Raw genomic sequence first — 18,888 nt, 5'->3', positions numbered from 1 at the left:
TTCATCAATGTGATTTTCACCAATTTTCATTTGTAGGTCATTGATCCATTGGCTTCTATTCCTTGATTCCTGATTGTCTTATCAAGATTTCTCATACATGAATAAAGAAAATAATAGATACTTGAATGATTATATACAGAAGTAGACTTTCGAAAAACAATCATTACTCCGAAGTTCTCACTGAGATAAGATATCTCAGTCATCATCCTGTTCAGTCTATTAAGTAGTCATGTGTGCTGGGACCTGTGTTCCAAAGTCACCAGGTTAATGATTGTTTTGTTCATTTGATCTTAATATCTTTATTAACATTTGCACAGAAAATAGTTTTACTATCTCCTGCCACATGCTGCTGACAAGAAAGTTGAGTGCTGAGCATTTTTGCATTATTTTATTTGTTGTTGATAATATTGAAATACATGAAGAAAATCTTTCTCATATTTTCAGGTGTATGTGAACTCATTTATTTTGTCTTTTTCTCAAGAATCATGCTAAACCAAAGCTTTGTCTCTGAGTTCATACTTCTGGGACTTTCACAGAACCCAAAAGTTGAGAAAATATTGTTTGTTTTCTTTTTGTTGGTCTACCTTTTTACTCTTGGGGGCAACATGATAATTGTGGTAACAATTGTGTGCAGTCCCACACTCTTTGGTATCCCCATGTACTACTTTTTGTCTTTTCTATCTATCCTGGATGCATGCATGTCTTCTGTAATCACACCCAAGATGATTATAGACTTCTTCTTTGAGAGGAAGAGCATCTCCTTTAAATGGTGCATGACACAGCTATTTGCTGTCCACTTCTTTGCTGGGGCAGAAGTGATTGTTCTGTCAGCCATGGCCTATGACCGCTATGTGGCCATTTGCAAGCCCCTTCACTATACTTCCATCATGAACAGGAAGGTGTGTGGCATTCTGGTGGCAGTAGCCTGGGCAGGAGGCTTCTTACATTCTATCATACAAATTATCTTCACATTGCAGCTGCCCTTCTGTGGACCCAATTTTATTGATCATTTCATATGTGACTTGTTCCCGTTACTAAAGCTTGCCTGCATTGAAACACATATTTTTGTCATTTTAGTGTTTGCCAACAGTGGGTCTATCTGCATCATCATTTTTTCTTTATTGGTTGTTTCTTATGGTGTCATCTTGTTCTCTCTGAGATCTCACAGCTCTGAAGGGCGGCGTAAAGCTCTCTCCACCTGTGGATCCCACATTACTGTTGTGCTTTTGTTCTTTGTCCCATGCATATTAATATATGCACGAAATACTTCTGCATTATCTTTTGAGAAAAATGTTTTTATATTTTGTGATGTCTTGACACCATTGGTGAATCCCATAGTTTACACTTTCAGGAATAAAGAAATGAAGAATGCCATTGGGAAAATGTGGAGGAGATTGTTTAATTTTCCTGGTAAACATTAAGTCATTTAATATATAGGGATAGGAATATGGCTCAGTTTGTTCCAGAACTTGGTGTGTGTTCATGAGGACTTGAGTTGGGATCTTGATGTGCCTTTCCATCTTGATGTGAATTTCTGATTCCAGTACAACTAAGGCAGTTTTTGGACAACACTTTTAATACAACGCCAACTTAAGAGTCTGTGGTGATATTTTAATTGTGCTGAAATGTGATTTTATTTGTACTTAATAAATAAAGTTTGCCTGGGGATCAGAGGTTATCACATAGTGAGGTCATATAGCAAGCCATAAGCAGAATTCCGGGCAGTGGTAGCACATACCCTTAATCTGTTCACATGTCACACAGAATCTTTGTGTGGTCTAGGACACAGCCAATAGTGGTGACATGAGCCTTTAATCCCTGTACCAAGCATAGAGACCTAGAGGTCTGTATAGACAGGTAGTGATGTGGCTGGGCTCGGAGCCAATGAGAAGGCAGAACAAAAAGGCAATAAAAACACAAGTCAGACAGGAAGATGCTCTCTCTGGGAAAGACGGCTGCAAGGTGGTAAGATAAGGTAGTCTGACTCTTCACTAGTTGCTCTGATATCTTTGGCTATTACCTCTGTATGTGGCTCTGTGTTTTTTATTTAATAAGACTGTTTAGAAAATCATCTATAAGAGTTGATGCTTCTAGATTACTTAAGACACTTTATCCCACACCATCAGCTAGGCCCACTCTTTCCACCCCATAAACCCAATTCTCTAGAAACTTGTTCCCTTGAGTATCAGATTGACACTGCTGTCTCCATTTATGTTCTGTACCCTTTATTCTCTGAACCATTGAGAAAGCATAGCTCTTCCTCATCCCATAGGCCTCGTGGCTTTTCCTGGATGTCCTCATAGTGCTTCAATATTTATAAGCTCCTTTCAGAACTCCCATAAGCACCCTACTCCTAAGTCATCTAACTCCCTAGCACTTCCAGGTAGGCCTGAGCCTACAGAATCCAATTTCCCATGCATGCCTGCACATAGTGAGTCAGGTATACAGAAATTGTTAGCGTCTGATGATTCACATTAATTAACAAATGTCAGCAGATATAGGTTATAATTTGTGTAAAATTATTCTTCTGTGTTAGAACACAAATGTGAAATTTACATAGAAAGAATATATCTTTTGTATCTTGAATCTCTGTATACTTAAATAGTGCTTCTTCTGGGTAACATTATCCTAAAATTTCAAGAATTATTTAAAATTTTCATGTCCTGTAGTGTTTGAATTAATACAGAATGGGTATGAATCAATGTTTAAGAATATAATGTACCAAACTGTTTGCTATTTTCCCTTTCTGAATAGGTCTAATGTGCAACATCTAGTATTTTTTTTCTTTATCAAGAATGGACTCAATGCTCAGTCCTCTTATATTAAACATGCTTTCAAATCATCTTACAGATGTTATGAAAGGAATGAATATCCTCTGATGTCTAGAATCTATATTTTTATATTTTTTCATTTTTAAAATTTATTTATTAAATTTAATTTTACATATCAGCCATGGATTTCCTTTTTCTTTCCCCCCTGCCGCCTCCCCCCCCAGCCCACCCCCCATTCCCATCTCCTCCAGGGCAAAGACTCCCCTAAGGATTGAGTTCAACCTGGTAGATTCAGTCCAGGCAGGTCCAGTCCCCTCTTCCTAGGCTGAGCCAAGTGTCCCTGTATAAGCCCCAGGTTCCAAACTGCCAGTTCATGCACTGAGGACAGGACCTGGTCCCACAGTCTGGATGCCTTCCAAGCAGATCAAGCTAATCAACTGTCTTATTTATCCAGAGGGCCTGATCCAGTTGGGGACTCCTCAGCTATTGGTTCATAGTTCATGTGTTTCCTTTCTCAACAGTTCTCACTCATACAAACCCTCCTCTTTCTCACCAATTGGACTCCTGGAGCCCCACCAGGGCCTGGCAGTGGATCTCTGCATCCTGTTCCCTCAGTCATTGGATGGGGTTTCCAGCATGACAATTAGGATGTTTGGCCAGGTGGCCTTCGAATACTTCAGAGATCTATTCAGAGGGCCTGATCTAGTTGGGAAATTGCTCAATCATATCACCAGAGCACTTGCTCAGCTATGTTCATTTTTAGAATTTTTAAACTCTGATAAAAACTAGAATTAGAGTCTCATACCTTAAATCCACTACCTGATAGGCTTTTTGGTGAACATTGCTGCAAGTTCAAGGCAAGCCTGGTCTAAAGAAAGAGGCAGTTCTCAAAAATAACAGGAAATTTATGCATTCTCAAGATGAATTTTCTGAAAGAGCAGTAAATTTAAATCAGTCAACTAAAATCAGGAACAACTCATAGGTGTCCACTTTCAGTCCTATTCAATACAGTGCTTCATATCTTAGCTAATGCAATAAGACAAGGCAAAGAAATAAAATGGATACAGTGTCAGATAGTTTTGATACTCATCTTCACATAATCTTCAGTCACTTAGGAGACAAGCTTGCAGGCACATATGTGAGGGATTTTCTCAATTAGGCTAGCCTCTAGAAACACCATTGAGGGTTCCTCTTGAATAATTTATCAATGTGGGAAGATCCACCTGAGAAATGGAAGCTCTTCTCTTAGCTTGTGTAATGAATGCTCCAAAAAAAAAGGAAGCTAGCAAAGAAAAGATATTCCTTGGTCTGTGTGGTGATATTTTATTTGTGCACCCCAACTGGATCTCTGTAAGTTCATGGCTATACTGGGAACAGAGCCAGGCATGGTGGCACATACCTTTAATCCTAGCACTAACCATGGAGGGCTGGAGGGCTGAACAGACAGACAGGAAGTGATAGAGCCCTCTTTCTCTGGGCAGAAAGAGGAAGTGATGTAGCTGGGCAGAGAGAGGAAGTAAGAAGGCAGGGACAGAAAGGCATACAGACATGGGTATACAGGAAGTAGGTCTCTTTTTGCCTGAGGATTTCCTAGTGCTAAGAACATGGCTGGCTTCTTTCTGCTTCCCTGACCTCTCAGTTTCTACACCAATATCTGGCTTCAGGTTTTTTTTTTTATTAATAATATCATTTAACAATTTTTCTTACAGCTCTGCTTTGAAATTATGGTTGCACTGTGACCAACTGCTTCAACCTCCTGGTATCATAAGCACCAACCATGATGAATAATTGCCCAATGGAAGTGTATAACCCAATATACTTTTCCTTCTTTAGATTGCTATATCAGGAATTCTGTTGCTGCAATGAATAACATAACTGATACAAAATTTAGTATAAGGAATGAGGTTATTGTTCTAATGAACATAATCATAGGTTTCTTAGGCTTTCAGAACTTGTGTGTGGTATATTAGTCTAGAAAATCCTTAGCATGCCAGAGACAGTGTTTCATGGGCCACTCTGGTAGGAGCTTTGAAAATAAAAATACTGAGAAAGTATGGACAGTGAAAGCTTTCATCATTAGATTTCAGAATCAATGAATTATTCTACTAGAAAATATACCAGGGGTCATTTGAATGGTATTTGCTGAAAAGTCTGGATTCATTTTTGCCTCTGTTCTGAGAACGTTGCTGAAGTTGAATTTAAAGGCAATGCTTAATTTATTTGGTGAGACGAAATTTCAGGAGAGCAGAATGTTCATTCTGTGGTTTGGCTCTTTTTTTTTTTAAAGGGCAATGAATTTATTAAGAGTGAAACTCACTGTACAGAACAGAATTGATGATCATAGACAGAACAGCTATAGTATTCTATTTCTGCTCCTTTGAAACAGCCCCCTCTTCCACAGCTCCTTATTAATTTTACAACATCTATGGGGATTCCAAACAAAACACACATGTGTAAAGATTCAAAGTTAGCATCCATATATGAAAGAAAAAAATCAACATCATATCTTCCTGGGTCTGTGTTACTTCACTTAGAATAATGGTTTCTATCACCATTCATTAACATTTCATTTAAAACAAATAAAGATGATTGCTCTCTGAAAGCATGTTAAATAAACAGATTGTTACACTATAGGATAGCAGTTTTAAATTTTAAGTGACCTCAGGGTGTATTACCAACTTTGCCTGTGAGGTCCAGCCTATGCTGGCAATCAGGGTAATTGTATCCTATTAGAAGGAGTTTGGTAATGTTGCTTCTGTTTCTATTGTGTGGAACAATTCAGAGAGTATTGTTATTAACTCTTATTTGAAGATCTGGTAGAATTCTGTGCTGAAACCATCTGGTCCTCGTCTTTTTTTTGGTTGGGAGACTTTTAATGTCTGTTTCTATTTCCTTAGGGGTTATTGGACTATTTAAATAGTTTATCTGGTCTTGATTTAACTTAGGTATGTGGTACCTAATCAGAAAATTGTCCATTTCTTTTAGGTTTTTCAGTTTTGCGGAGTAGAGGTTTTTGAAATATGACCTGATAATTCTCTGGATTTCCTCATTGTCTGTTGTTATGTCCCCTTTTCATTTCTGATTTTGTTGATTTGGATTCTCTCTCTCTGTCTTCTGGTTAGTTGAGATAAGGGCTTGACTATCTTTTGATTTTCTCAAAGAACCAACTCTTTGTTTCATTAATCTTTTATTGTTCTCTTTGTTTCTATTTTATTGATTTCACTTATCACTTTGATAATTTCCTGGCGTCTATTCTTCTTGGGAGACTTTGCTTCTTCTTGTTCTAGAGCTTTCATGTGTGCTGTTAAGTCACTAGTGTGAGATTTCTACAACTTCTTTATGTGGGCATTTAGTGCTATGAATTTCCCTCTTAGCACTGCTTTCATAGTGTCCCATAAGTTTGGGTATGTGGTGTCTTCATTTTCTTTGGTCTCTAGGAAGTCTTTAATTTCTTTCTTTATTTCTTCCTTAACCCATTGGTGATTCAGTTGAGCATTATTCAGTTTCCATGAGATTGTAGGTTTTCTGTAGTTTTTGTTGTTATTGAAATCTAACTTTAAACCATGGTGGTCTGATAGAACACAGGAGGTTATTCCCATTGTTTTGTATCTGTTGAGTTTTGCTTTGTTGCCTAGTACGTGGTCAATTTTAGAGAAAGTTCATGAGGTGCTGAGAAGAAAGTATAATCTTTTTTGTTAGGATGGAATGTTCACTAGATTTATATTAGGTCCATTAGGGTCATGACATCAGTTTAGTCCTTTATTTCTCTATTAAATTTCAATTTTGGGAGATCTATCCAATGGTGAAAATAAATGTTCAGAATTGAAACTTCATCTTGGTGGATCTTTCCTGTGATGAGTATGTAATGCCCTTCTTGATCTCTTTTGATTGATTTTAGTTTGAAGTCTATTTTGTTGGATATCAAGATGGCTACCCCCACTTGTTTCTTAAAACCATTTGATTGGAAAGTCTTTTCCCAGCCTTTTATTCTTAGGTAGTGTTTATCTTTTAATTTGAGATGTGTTTCTTGTATGCAGCAGAAAGATGGGTCCTACTTTCGAATCCATTCTGTAAGCCTATGTTTTATAGGTGAATTAAGTCCATTGATATTAAGGGATATTAATGACCAGTTATTGTTCATTCCCATTATTTTTTGGTGGTAGTATGCTGTGGATATCACTCTATTTAAATAAAACACTGATGGCCAGTGACCAGGCAGGAAGTATAGGCGGGACAAAGAGAGAGGAGAATTGGGGGAACAGGAAGAAGGAGGAGAGACACTGCAGCCACTGCCAGGAAAAGCAGCATGTAAAGACGCCGGTAAGCCACTAGCTACGTGGCAAGGTATAGATTTATATAAATGGGTTAATTTAAGATATAAGAACAGTTAGCAAGAAGCCTGCCACGGCCATACAGTTTATAAATAATATAAGCGTCTGAGTGATTATTTTATACATGGATTGTGGGACTGCGGGGCTTGGTGGAGCCTGGAGAGAAGCCCTCCAGCAACAGTAGTGTGTGTGTACTTCTCTTCTTTGGGGTTTACTGCTGTGGCTTTATCTATTGCCTGTGTTTTAGAAGGTGTATCTGACTTTCTTAGGTTGTAATTTTCCTTCTAGTGCTTTCTGTAGGGCTGGGTTTGTGGATAAGTATTGTTTAAATCTGGCTTTGCCTTGTTCACTCCCTCTATGATTATTGAAAGTTTTGCTGGGTATATTAGTCTAGGCTGGCATCCATGTTCTCTTAGTGTCTAGATTACATCTGTCCAGGTCCTTCTGGCTTTCAAAGTCTGCATTGAGAAGTCGGGTGTTATTCTGATGGGTTTGCCTTTATAGGTCACTTGGCCTTTTTCCTTTGCTGCTCTTAATATTCTTTCTTTATTCTGTACATTTAGTTGCTTAATTATTTTGTGGGGAGGGGACTTTTGGGGCAGTCTCGTCTGTTTGGTGTTCCTTAGGCTTCTTGTATCTTCATAGGCATTTCCTTCTTTAAGTTGGGAAAGTTTTCTTCTATGATCTTATTGAATATATTTTCTGTGCCTTTGAGTTCGTATTTTTCTCCTTCCTCTATCCCTATTATTTATAGGTGTGGTCTTTTCATGGTGTTCCAAATTTCTTGGACATTTTGGTTCATGACTTTGTTGGCTTTAGTGTTTTCTTTGACTGATGAATCTATTTCTTCTACTGTATCTTCAAGCCAGAGATCCTCTCTTCCATCTCTTTCATTCTGTTGGTTATACTTGCATCTGAAGTTCCTGTTCGTTTACTCAGATTTTCTATTTCCAGCATTCCCTCTGTTTGTGTCTTCTTCATTTTTTTCTATTTTCCTTTTCAGGTCTTGGACTGTTTCCTTCATCTGTTTCATTGCTTTTTCATGATTTTCTTCCAAGGCTTTATTGTTTTCTGCTTTATTTGTCCTTTCCTCTACTTTTTTTTTGCATCCTTCCCATATTTTGTTTGCCTTTTCCTCTATTTCATTTGTGATTTCTTCTATTTAAGCCTCTACCTTCTTCATGATGTTATTTATAAGGCTGTTTTCTTCTGCTTCTTCCAATTTTTGATGTTCAGGTCTAGATGCTGGAGGAGTGCTAGGTTCTGGTGATGCTGTATTGCTCTTCATTTTATTGCATGTACTTCTGCCTTGATGTCTGCCTGTCTCCTTGTGGTTCGTTCTTGGTGTTATCAGTGCACTTGGTCCAGACAGAGCTGACAGATTCAGGAAGTCTCTCTCTCTTGTCCAGATGGGAGCTCTCTTGTCCAGATGGGAGCTCTCTTGTCCAGATGGGAAGTCTGGGGCAGTATCCTGTTTGGATTTCTGATGTTACTATGAATTGATTACTTAATATTTTCATATGTGGAGTTTCAAGGGTGTGGAGGAGAGAGGGTCAGCATGGAGATAAAGGATGGGAACTACAGTGAGAAAGAACATATATTATGAAAAAATATCCAAGTATGTGCATTTACTAAATTATGTTACTTGTGAGCATTTTTTCTATCTTGCCCTGCTCCTGCTTCCACATTTTTAACCTATGTAATTTTACAATACAATTTTCAGAAAGATTTGTCAAAAATACAACTGTTCATCTTTAGAAAAAAATCTGTTCATTGGTTTACAAATTTAATACAGGAGGACATGATTATATGTTAGTGGAAATTTGTGGGATATAACTTCCACAGAGTTGACAGACATATCAAGCCTAGTTATTTATATTTTCTTGCTTGTGAGTCCATATCTCTTTCTCGCTTTAGATAAACATTTATTATTTATTGTTTAGATTTTTTAAATTCTATATGTATGATTGTATTGTATGTGTATATGTGTATCGTGTGTGTGTGTGGTGCCCATCCAGGTCAGAAGAAGACATTGTATCCCCTGGAACTAGAATGGAGGCGGTTTTGAGTCACCATGTGGGTGCTGTGAATCAAACATGGTTTCTCTATAAGAACCACAGTGCTCTTAAGTGCTGAGCCATTTCTCCTTGACTCTATCTCATGTTTTAGTTTTATGTTTTGAACTAAAAAACTTATTGGATTTTTATAATGTTGATAAATGCTATAAATAAGTATAAACAGTTTTCTTCCCTAATGAACTCTAAAAATATTTTTTACTATTATACTGTTTTTCATACAGAAATAGATAATAAAGAATTAAACAAAGTAGGAAAAGTTAGTAAGTTTTTATTAATTTTTGTTAGCAAGTTCCAAGTAGTTTAATTGAGTGGGATACAGAAATTATTAATATCTGATTGCTAACCATTAAAGATCTCAAATCACTTACTGTGGGATGTAATTCATGTCAGGTGATTATTCTGTGTTGGAACACAGATGTAGCATTTAAGTTAAGGAAAATAATCATTTCCTCTGAAGTTCATACACTGCCATACTGGTGCTGTTTGAGTACCATTATTCACAATCTTTTCATGAGTTACTTAATTTCTACTTTTTAAAGTTGTGTAAACAGATTTTAAAAAGTGTAGGAATCAATGCTTAAGAATTTTTCAATTTAGTGAAGTATTTTACTTATTCCATCTTTGAAATGATCTAAGAAACACCTTTTAACTTTTCCCTCAAGCAGCAATGTCAAGGTTATATCCCCTTTGTTAAAGTGATCTTCTAGATCCTTTTACATATTGTGAAGATACATGATGTCCTTCCACCTCTAGAAATTCTACTTTTGGTTTGTAACTTATGATATAAGCTATAGATTTTGGCTCAAGTTTATAATTCCAGCATTTTGGAAGCTAAGAGAGGAAGATTACTGTGAATTCAAGTTCCCCCTCAGTTATGGAATGAAACATAACTACCCCCCAGGCAACAAATGCTATACACACACAACATCATGAATCTTAGTGTAAGTGAATAACATTCAAATTAACATATATATATGAATATTATATATATATATATATATATATATATATATATATATATATAGTATTTCATAAGTTTTGAGGAATAGTCTTTGCTATTTTATTTCTCAAACAATACATGTTTCTTATAGGGATTAGTGTAGTATTCCTTATGAAAGAACCCATAAGTTATTATGTTTGGTGAGTACCTATGTATTTTGCTTAAATTCATGAAAGAAGTATTATGTTCCATTCATTTTATAGCACTGCTATCCCTCTAAATACAGTGTTACATGAAATCATTATCAGACAGGAACCTGATATTTCAAAAGGAAAATAACAGCCATGCACATATAAAATTCTTATTTAAGAAAGAATATTGAATATGAAGAACAAAAAATACAAAAATCTCTCTAGTGGAAAAATTAAACATTTAGAGAAAATTTAAAAGAACCTCCTTGTGGAAAAAATTAAGCTTTTCCTAACCACATTAATAAAAAGTGATTTAAACACTGAATCAAGTGTTCAAGCACAAAAATTGCATCATAAACTCATGCAGAAAGAATTTTTAAAAACCCAGTGGAATAAGAATCAGTCTCCCAGACTGGTGACATCTCAGGGACACCTCTATAAATCCAGAGACATCACAAGAGGAAGGAAGCCTTGGCTTCTTTGTTTTTTTTGCATCATGAGACCATGATGATGGCAGGACCCAAGAAGCAATGTTCACATGCTTGGCATCTACTTCCAGAATCACTGTTTTCTTTCTCAGATGTGCAAAGGAATTAGATACAAACAGAATTTTGTTCACCACTGAATGGACTTCTCCATAAAGAATAGGTGATACCTAACTTCAGACTTTTCACAAGAAGTGATACATGGTGATCTATTTAAGGTACAATACAGCATTTTCACAGTTGAATTTAAATTATGATAGAATGCTTTAATTGTGGATGATGTGTGTTAGAGAACATTCAGTGCAGAGCTGAGTGTATGGGGTTTCATACACTCTGATGTACAGGCTCCTCATCATTAGTGTTGATATTGTCATTATGGGTAATCAATACATCAGTGATTAAAATGATATATTCAGAGCTCATAGGCCAGTGCTTGTCAACTAATAATTGCTCAGGTACCCAAAACTCATTTGACTTAGTGAGAAATTTTTCCTTCCTTCCTTTCTTCATCCCTCCTCCCACTCTCCTTCTTTCCTTTTCCTTGAACATCTGCTTCTTTAAAGTCCAAGAAGATTAAACACATTTTCAACTTGTCATCTCAAAGTTGAAAGCAAGTAACAGAGAAATGTCACAAGTGCTGTTTTTCTATTATCTCTCTATATATTATATATCTCTCTATATATATATTAGCAGTGTATTTATTAAAAAAACATTTTCAATAGCACAAGTGTTCTTACTGTTCTGATATCATTGATTAGAAAGTAATATGTTTGAAGTAAAGAATGATAGCACAGAAGCCGGGTTAGTTGGGGTGTTGTCTATACTACATAATTATTGATAGAGAATGTAAAATGTATTCTTTCCATAACTGGAAACTAGGTATGGTCCTGAGAAGGACACAGAATCAGGAAAAGTACCTTAAGTCACTGTGAAGTTTGCTGGTTTAAGAATGTCCCCTAAACTTTCTGTAGGTGGTAGAGAGTACCTCTGAACTGTTCAGAAAATTCAATTAGTTGAAGATCTGAACCTCTTCAGTGCTCATGATTGTGACTTGGTCTCTCTTAAAATGAGCAGAGTTACACAGACAGAAAAAGAGCCATTTCAGAAATCACTCAGCATGGCAGTCAGAGGGAACATTAAAGTGGTTTCCTGTAACCAGGAACAGTAAGACAAGCAAAGGTGAGACATTTTGGAAACCACTATTAGAAAAAGTTTAGTAATCTTAGGAGAATGTGTTTCCCAGAGAGTGGCAGATATGAGTTTGCTTAGCTACATATTAATTAATTTCTACTGCTAGATAACATTCTTAGGTAATAATATGTTAGATTTGTAGAATTTTACCATAGAGGTCAATTTCAAGTAACTTTTAAATTCATGATTATTCATTGTGATCACAATATTAAGTTTTTCATTTGAAATTTTCTTAAATGCCTCTACATAAAATGATGATTTTTTTCTACTAATTCCGCTTATAGTTCTGAATGTTTTATATCCCGTACAGTTATCAAAGACTTTCCATTACCTTCAGATAGATTAATGCCTTCAAAATCTCTGCTGCTAAAATGAATGGAAAGGTAATCATGTGCAATGTGGAAAGCAGGATACAGGGAGTCACAGTTCTCAAGTTCATTCACTACTCCAGAACATGGCTCATTGACCAGAGTTATGCAATGAGGGACTCTGAGCAAGACCAGAAATAAAGATTAGATCCTTACAGTGCATGATTGTTAGAGAAAAGAAAGCAATGGAATGTGTAGGAAGAAATATAGAAAAAATGAGTTGGTTCCTATATGAGATTATGGAATTAGAAGTGAAAGAGCAAATGAATGTGTTAAATGGTTGAATTTATGGTATTAATGTTTGTGAAAGGTTTATACTTCTTTAAAAACACAAGTAACATATATGGATTGAGAAGTTTCTATTTCGGACTATATTTTTATATGCATAGACATATAGTACATGGAAAAACAAATAATGAAAAGAAAGGTCATTAATTTGAAATTGAAAAAGGATTAGTACATGGGATACCATGGAGGGAAGAAAGTAAGGGGGAAATGATATAATTATAATATAATCTCAAAAATAAAATAAATAATTAAAAAAAAAGAAAAATATGACTTCCAGATGTGTGTGGTTAACCTATTGATTTCATTTTTGCTAGTGAAAGTTCTGCAAACCTCAGAACCCTTCACAGAAATTTAAAGGAAAATATATTGTGTATATTTTGTTGTTTAATTTTAAGTATTTAGTTCATAAAAAAATCTCTGCTATAAATAAAGTATAACTTTATGTTTCCTTCTATAATATTAAATACATTTAAATATTATTCATGAGTGGATACTTAATTTTCCACTTAAATTTGGTTACTTGTTTACTCTTAAAAAGCTTGAGGTTTTCATATTACTAGTGCTCTTTTAAGTGTATTTTCTATAGTGTTACAGTGTTATTTTAGTTTGTAATAGTCTTCTTATATACAAAGGCACCTTGTCATGATTTAGATATTATTTTGTTTTCAATATTTTTGAAAATGTAGTATATTCTAATGTAAATTTCTTTCATTTAATTTTATTCTAGGATATAATTTAAAGGTGGGATTTCTAAGAAAAAGAATATAACTTGTGTGTGTTTCCAATTTTTTTTGCTGATCTATTTTCCAAATTATTAGTTAGTGGACCAATTTTATAATAATTGGTATAATCTTTAAAACATGATTTTATTTTATTTTTGTATATGTGTCTGTTTGATATATGTCACTTTTCTGTAGGAATCCACAACAGCCACAGGAAGGAATTCAGTCCTTGATCAAAGGTTACAGAAGGTTATAAGGCTTGATATAGTTTCTGGGAACTAAGTTCAAGTCCCCTGGAAGAACACAAAGTGCTGTTAACCATTGAGCCATCTTTCCAGCCTCTAAAATGTGATTTTAATCTGATATTTTTTCATGATTCAATTTTCATCAACATATGTATGCAGACACTGTTTAAATATTCACCATTCTCTATTCAAATCTTTTTTTTTTTTTTTTTGATGGATAGTTTGTAGGATGTAGTGATAGGAAGTACGGGTTTGGCTTGGTGTGGTGACAGAAGTTTGAAATACCAGCATCTAGAAAGAGAAAAGACCTGAAATTTAAAGACATGCTAGGCTAAGTGGTGTGTTTGAGTCCAGCATGGGCTACATCAGACCTTCTAGATCTCCCTTTCTCCACTGCCTGTCCCGATGACAAAATAGAGATTTACTTACTCCTTTGTCTTTCATGGACCCAAAACACTGAAGTCTGGAAGTTCAATAAATGGTGCATGGCTATTCTACACACGGCCTCTCTCCCGCTTGTTTAATAACAAAAAGTGAGCTGTTTTACTTTCTACTTAACATTTTATTTAGTCTCATTTTATCTTAGCAAATGACAGTGTAGAAGGTTACAGGACACAACTCACATAGTTTTACTTGATTCAGAGACTTTGCTTTACTGTGAATACTTCGGGCAAGATCATGAAATAAACGTGAGCCAACCATACTTAACTAAACATTTTATTTATATTTAGCTTACTTCTGAATTGTAACCCCTTCTGTAATATAGGAATAAATCTGTATTATGCCATGTGTTTAGGTCAATTATGTTTTCAATTGTTTAAAATCATAACCCTTGTGATCATAAACTACGACTACACTATATTTATTTTCCACTGTGGATGTGCTAGCATGAGTTTTGGAACTTGCTTCACTGGACAAATGAAGGTGTCATTTTGTTTGCAACAAACATGCATTGGGTTCCTTAATTAAAATTAGAAAGATGAAGCTAAATGCAATTAAATTTAAAAATTAACGTAGTGCTATATTTTCTTTGGAATTTCTCAGTTTTTTTTCTAATAGGAAGGATTATGCAACAAGGGTAGCTGACATACATCATTCATTTTAGAGAACCTAAGAAGGTATTGTGCCTTGAAACTCTCAGAGCCCACTGAAATACATAAAAAAATAAATTTCCATGTGAATAAATATGAAGAAAAGCAATTGTCAGTTTTGGCCACAGGTGAGAAGGAATTATATCTAAAAGTATCCTTACTTCTCTCTGATTATATGTGCCAACTTGTTTTAACATTCATTGTCATCTATGCTTCTGATTCCATCCTTATTTTTATGATAGTTCCCTAAAACACTTAAGATATACCTACTTATGAAATCCATACAGAACAAAACCTAATGCTTCTGGAACTTTAGGAACATAAAGAAACTGGATCCACAGCAGAGTTAAAGGTAAGAGTTTTGGAACTTAGCACATGTCTCAGAGTCTAAAGTAGCTCTTATTTCCTTTTGCATTTCATTGTGTGAAATGCTGAGGTTCATTCTGACAGTTCATGCATAGGCACCATGCCTTGCTGTCTTCTTGCTAAACTTCTTTGTGCATCCTGCATTAGCTCTGAAGGACAACTGCTAAACAAATTAGTGGTCATCTTGATTTATAGTAAATGATTACTGTCTGATTCAGGGACTTTATACAGTTTGTGTTAGATCACTAATCAAAGTTAGTGACTTTGGCTATAGCATGTGAGTAGATGGAGTTCATATTACACATGCTAGTGAGGAACTGACCATAGGACTCATGTAAATGACTGCTATAAAATAAGTCAACTGTCACATGATCTACTTATAATTATGGAAAGTAATGTCTACTTTCTTTAGATATCATTTTTCTTATACACACAGGTATTTGTAACAGTAGACAGGCATACATACAAATGCATACACAGGAATATGTATATGCTTTCATATATTCATACATAAGAATATATTACAGGAAAATATATACAACTTTTGGGTTTAAAATTACTTTCTGTGGGTGACACAGTTGAGTTTTCTTGTGAATTAATTACATCTAGCATTACAAAATCATGCTACAATGAGTAACACTGATATTTTTCAAATTTGACCATTTAATAGCATGAAATGAGAGGGTAAGACATTATGGCATGTTTGATACTAAATTCTTACGGATATCAAAGCATGTACTTGGAAAATAATTAAGTTGGAAGACTATAAATTACATTTGAGGGTGAGATTCTGTTTTTTAGCTCTGTGTTGTCACCAGTTTTCATTCATAGGTGATTGGTTCTTGGCCTTCTGATTCTTCACCATTGACTCTTTTGCCTTTATCAAGATGTCCCATTTGCTTAAGGACAAAGGAAGACTATGCTTTAACCTTTACAGAGTGAAAGAGATTAGAAATAACATCCCTTTTCTGAAGTTCTTACAAAGGAGAAAAATATCACTCTTTACCCTGTTGGTTCTGTGGACACATCATGTCTGTTAAAACTTGTGTCTCCAAAGTCCCAGGTTGAGCATGTTTTCTTTCTTTATCATAAAAGCTTCGATGATAACTTTTTCAAAATGAAAATGCCCAAACCACTGTAACATACTGCTGACTATGACTATGACTTGAAATCTGGAGCAATTGCTTTATTTTATTTTTTTTGTAGTATTTCATTTAGTTGTAATGAAAATAGGTTAAGTTTTGTAAAGTTCTTGTTAGGTTATAAAGTGATGAATTTAGTGAAATCTCCACCTTTCAACAAATGCACAAAGAGGAGTGCTGCATACTTTCCCAAAGATTTTCTGTTTTATAAAGAATAGATTATGTTATTGGAAGTTTCAATAAATTCACACTTTTACACACATTGAAGCTGAATCATTGATGTTTGAAGTGTGCCCTAAAATGTATCTTGCCTCTTCTGTTGGTAGATGAAGCAGTGAATGCTTTGATCAGTCGATGGTGACTTACATTCTGGTCTTCATTTATATGTAGAAGTTTATAATGCATTTCAATGTTTCACTTCAAGAATCTCATAAGGGCTTATGAAAGCTGACCCTTTAAAGATAGGCTATTGCTCTCCTCTCAGCCAAGTAGATGTTTTAATCTCCAATATTTTAATGTGGCTATTTAAAGTATTCAATAATTTAACTTAACTTCAATACTACATGTCATACAACTATACATTAAAAAGTTATAATATTCTTTTTTATAGTAAAATAATCAAGGAAGCAGCAACTTTGTACATGTTGATTACATAAATTTGAATAAGGTATTCTTTTCTCATAATTTCAGATTTAAGTGAACAGATTTTACTTCAGTATCATCTTCTTGAGAGTAATGCAAAACCAGAGCTTTGTCACTGAGTTTGTACTTCTTGGGCTTTCACAGAACTCAAAAGTTGAGAAAATATTGTTTGTTGTGTTTTTGTTGATCTACCTTGCGACTATTTGGGGAAACATGATGATTGTGGTGACCATCATCTCTAGTCCCACACTGCTTGCCTCCCCCATGTACTTCTTCTTGATATTCCTGTCCTTACTGGATGCATGCACTTCTTCTACTGTCACACCCAAGATGATTGTAGACTTCTTCTATGAGAGGAAGACCATTTCCTTTGAATGTTGCATGACACAACTGTTTGCTGTCCACTTCTTCACTGGGATAGAGGTGATTGTCCTGTCAGCCATGGCCTATGACCGCTATGTGGCCATTTGCAAGCCTTTACATTACTCTTCCATTATGACCCGGAGGCTCTGTGGCATTTTGTTGACAATATCCTGGGCTGGAGGATTCTTGCATTCTATCATACAAATTACGTTCACGTTGCAGTTGCCCTTCTGTGGACCTAATGTCATTGATCATTACGTGTGTGACTTGTTCCCATTACTGAAGCTTGCCTGTACTGACACACACATATTTGTTATCTTGGTGTTTGCTAATAGTGGGTCTATCTGCATCATAATCTTTTCTATTTTGCTTGTATCCTATGGTGTCATATTGTACTCTCTGAGATCCCACAGCTCTGAGGGACGACTGAAAGCTCTCTCCACCTGTGGATCCCACATTACTGTTGTGCTTTTGTTCTTTGTGTCATGCATATTAATGTATGCAAGACCATCAACTGGTTTCTCTTCTGAAAAAAATGCATTTGCATTTGCCACCATCATGACACCACTTCTGAACCCTATGGTTTACACTTTCAGGAATAAGGAAATAAAGAATGCCATCAGGAGAATGTGGAAGAGATTGACAATGGTTTCTCATGATTATTAAAATATTACACTTGCAGTACTGGGTGGCAGGAACCAGTGGGTTATAGCATTTGTTGAACAAACTAATATATTATTATTGATTCTCATAACCCATGTCAAAAATCAGGCATGGTAGCACACTTTAACAAAATACTGGTAAAGGAAGGTAGTGTAGAGCCCAAAGTTTCTTACCAAAAAGAATAAGGTCAAAGCTCTTTGGAGACCTTGTCTTAAGGAAATGGTGTAGAGAACAATAAATGGATAGAGTCGTTGCCTTCCTTTGTATCACCATGCATGTGAACAGGTACATGCACCATCAACCCCTCATTTGTATACACATCTATACATTATTCATAGAGGTACAGACACACACACACACATACACAAGAATCAATTTCACTTGCAAAATTAATCTAAAAATATAAGAAGTCACTATTTACTAGGAAAAATATTTTATCCATTAGTCATTATTTTAAAAAAGATGGTATCATTTTCTACAGGATACATTAACAACATGATGACGAAACTGTGTTTCTGAGATCACACTTTCACTATTAATTAATCAATTAGCATTAACATGTGAAAATTAAGGCCAGTTTAGTTTTATGCTGTTATAAATTCAATGACATTTGAAAGCATTGGAAGTGGTAAAATTGTCTTACTTAAAAATTTGTATTTGATGTAAGGAGAAATGTATAGGAGAATATGTAAAACCTGACAGTCTAAGTATTGCTGGATTATTTGAACACATTTTAAAATTGGGTTTACTCATGCCCGGAGGAAGTATTGAGTTGTGTCTTGAATTTCTAAAAGGACTAGACACTAGAATTTCCAAGGATTGAAGTGACTATACCTCTTGAATGAGCTCTGTGACTTAATTCCCTTGGAAAATTCCATGTTATAGCATAAACCAAAGGCAAATATTGATTATAACCTAAGATGTTCATATACCGAGCACATATCTCCTGTTATTTACAGATGTCTTGTTTATGGTTTCTATTGCTCTGAAGAGATACCAAGACCATGACAC

General features: G+C 35.2%; 2 protein-coding genes across 3 annotated transcripts; both read left to right on the top strand.

Annotated features, from left to right (window-relative positions):
- The first annotated feature begins 485 nt into the window (after nucleotides 1–485).
- On the top strand, nucleotides 486–5,504 carry LOC114683683 (olfactory receptor 4C15-like). Of its 2 annotated transcripts, XM_028857996.1 has the most exons (2): nucleotides 486–1,396; nucleotides 5,486–5,504. In XM_028857996.1, the coding sequence occupies exons 1-2, from the start codon at nucleotides 486–488 to the stop codon at nucleotides 5,502–5,504; spliced, it is 930 nt and encodes a 309-aa protein (XP_028713829.1). The 2 variants fall into 2 exon arrangements, with proteins under 2 accessions (XP_028713829.1, XP_028713828.1); XM_028857995.1 differs by lacking the exon at nucleotides 5,486–5,504 and having other exon boundaries at nucleotides 486–1,421.
- Nucleotides 5,505–16,911: 11,407 nt separating this feature from the next.
- LOC114683674 (olfactory receptor 4C15-like) lies at nucleotides 16,912–17,880 on the top strand. Its single transcript, XM_028857986.1, has one exon. It carries the CDS (start codon nucleotides 16,945–16,947, stop codon nucleotides 17,878–17,880), a length of 936 nt encoding a protein of 311 aa, XP_028713819.1. The 5' UTR covers nucleotides 16,912–16,944.
- Nucleotides 17,881–18,888: the final 1,008 nt, after the last annotated feature.

Source organism: Peromyscus leucopus, chromosome 4 (genome assembly GCF_004664715.2).
Source record: "Peromyscus leucopus breed LL Stock chromosome 4, UCI_PerLeu_2.1, whole genome shotgun sequence".
NCBI classification, from domain to species: domain Eukaryota; kingdom Metazoa; phylum Chordata; class Mammalia; order Rodentia; family Cricetidae; genus Peromyscus; species Peromyscus leucopus.
Note: the sequence above shows the minus strand (reverse complement) of the source record. Positions and strands in the feature narration are given on the sequence as shown.

What these genes read in the sequence shown, in the direction of transcription:
- LOC114683683 (XM_028857995.1), top strand. Translation starts at nt 486, where the DNA reads ATGCTAAACCAAAGCTTTGTCTCTGAGTTCATACTTCTGGGACTTTCA.
- LOC114683674 (XM_028857986.1), top strand. Translation starts at nt 16,945, where the DNA reads ATGCAAAACCAGAGCTTTGTCACTGAGTTTGTACTTCTTGGGCTTTCA.